At 55.9% G+C, this 2185-nt stretch overlaps 1 protein-coding gene across 1 annotated transcript; it reads right to left on the bottom strand.

Moving 5' to 3' along the window:
- Window positions 1-558: 558 nt before the first annotated feature.
- Window positions 559-1838, bottom strand: BMP4 (bone morphogenetic protein 4). The gene is made up of 2 exons (XM_029964161.1): window positions 1718-1838; window positions 559-1591 (listed from the first exon to the last, which is right to left on the bottom strand). The coding sequence occupies exons 1-2, from the start codon at window positions 1836-1838 to the stop codon at window positions 750-752; spliced, it is 963 nt and encodes a 320-aa protein (XP_029820021.1). The 3' UTR covers window positions 559-749.
- Between the last annotated feature and the right edge of the window lie 347 nt (window positions 1839-2185).

The raw sequence follows: 2185 nt of genomic DNA, 5'->3' as shown, positions 1-2185 counted from the left end.
GATATCTTTTTTTTTTTGGCATTGTAATGGAGTGATTTGATCTTCAAAGGACCCGTGGAAACCTTTGAAGCTTCCCCATCTCCAGTGGGGAGGGGAGGAGGGGGGGGGAAATGTTAATAGTTTTAAAACCTGGGGAATCCTGAAGTCGGAGAAAGGGTATAAAACCCACTGGGTTTAGCATAAAGCCCTCAGGTAAATCTTCACCTTCTTTTCAAATGCATTTTTGGTGGGTTGCTTTGCAAAGGCTCGGGCCAGGTTAGCAAGGTCGGCTCTATTCCCAGCGGCTCTTAATCTCCAGGGACCCTCATCTCCCACGTGGCACAGCCCCGGCACCGGGGGATCCGCGGAACCTCGGCGAGAAATAGAAAGACTAAAATTTGCAAAGCCTTTAAGTAGAAAAGGAGTAGGGGAGGGGAAAAAGGGGTCGGAGGGTGGAAAAGACAAGGAGAGAAGATAAATTCCCGGCTGCACTCCCAGCCAGCACAGCCTCAGCAGCACCCTGAGAGCCGAGACACAAAATGCGTTTACCTTTAAAATAATGACTCATTTTATTTTTTTTCTTTTAATATGTAGTTATAAATATATTTTGTCAAAATATATGATCATTATTGTCAAAAACATTTGCACATAAAGTCATAAATAAGGTCAAGGTGAACGTTTAGTTTAGAGAAGAGTCCAGCTATAGCAAGCAGTTCTGGGGTGGGACGGGAGGGAGAGAGAAGGGGAGGAGAGGGCGGCGGGGAAGGGGGTCAGCGGCACCCGCACCCCTCCACCACCATCTCCTGGTAGTTTTTCAGGACCACCTTGTCATACTCATCCAGGTAGAGCATGGAGATGGCGCTCAGCTCCGTGGGCACGCAGCAGGCCTTGGGAATGCTGGAGTTCACGGAGTTCACCAGCGTCTGCACGATGGCGTGGTTCGTGGAGTTGAGGTGGTCGGCCAGAGGGAAGGGGCAGTCCCCGTGGCAGTAAAACGCCTGGTACCCCGGGGGCGCCACGATCCAGTCGTTCCAGCCCACGTCGCTGAAATCCACATAGAGGGCATGGCGGCGGCAGTTTTTTTTGTTCTTGCGGGAACGCTGGTGCTTGGGGCTCCGCCGGGCTCTGCGGGTCAGCGCGTGGCCTCGCCCGTCGTGCCCAAAAGTGACCAGGAGCGGCCTGAGCTGAGCCCAGTCCCCGCGCCCTTGAGGTAAAGATCGGCTAATCCTGACGTGTTTGCCCTGATGAGTCTGTGCGTGGTGGAGGTGGGTCACCTCGATCACCAGCCCGTGGTTCGGCTGCTTGTCCTTGGTCCACCGGATCACAGCCGGGCTCACATCAAAGGTCTCCCAGCGCGTCACGTTGTGGTGCACCAGACGCGTGTCCAGCAGGCGCGTAATGGCCTGAGCGCGCTCCGACAGCGGCTTCATCACTTCGTAAATGTTTATCCGGTGGAAGCCCCCCTCCCACGCCGCGCTCGGCTCCTCCACCTGCTCCCGGTACAGCCGCAGCTCCGCCGAGGAGATCACCTCGTTTTCCGGCACGCTGCTGAGGTTGAAGACGAAGCGGATCCGGGGCGCCTCGCTGGGACCCGGGACGGTCTCCAGGTGCTCTGGAGGGGAGCAGGGACGGGGGAGGGAAATGGTAAGACAAGCAAACAAGAGCACGTCAGCCTTGGGGCACCCAGCCACGGCCCCCGGCGCGGCCACAGCACACACACACCCCCCCTGCGCTTCACCTGCCCGGCGGACACCGGCTCCGCTCCGCTCCCCCGCGCATCCCTCCCGGCCGCACCCGGAGCAGCTCCTGCCCCGGCACCGCTCGCTCGCCTCCGCCCTGACCGGGACACCCCTTCCCATCTCGCTTCCCCTTTTAGAGAGGTTTTTTTTCCCCCCTTTCGCTCTTCCCCTTTTTGCTTTTCCCCCCTCCCAGTCGCTCCAAAATCGTCCCCCCGGCGAGATGCGGCGCCGCGGAGCACAGAGGTGCCTTGTTACAGGGGGCAGGGGGAGAAAGAGAAGCAAATTCCAACGCAGTAATGATGCGGCTGGATTAATAATTCAGATTTACTTTGGAAAAGAAACATCCGCTAGGAAACATTTGGATCAGATTACAAGGGTCTATTGAATAAACCATATAAACACACAGCTGTAAGTATTAAATTCGAGTCGGGGTTTGGGGGGATTTTTTCTTTTTCTTTTTTTTTTTT

Source organism: Manacus vitellinus, unplaced genomic scaffold (assembly GCF_001715985.3).
Source record: "Manacus vitellinus isolate BGI_N305 unplaced genomic scaffold, ASM171598v3 scaffold_6_pilon, whole genome shotgun sequence".
Classification (NCBI taxonomy): Eukaryota; Metazoa; Chordata; class Aves; order Passeriformes; family Pipridae; genus Manacus; species Manacus vitellinus.
Note: the sequence above shows the minus strand (reverse complement) of the source record. Positions and strands in the feature narration are given on the sequence as shown.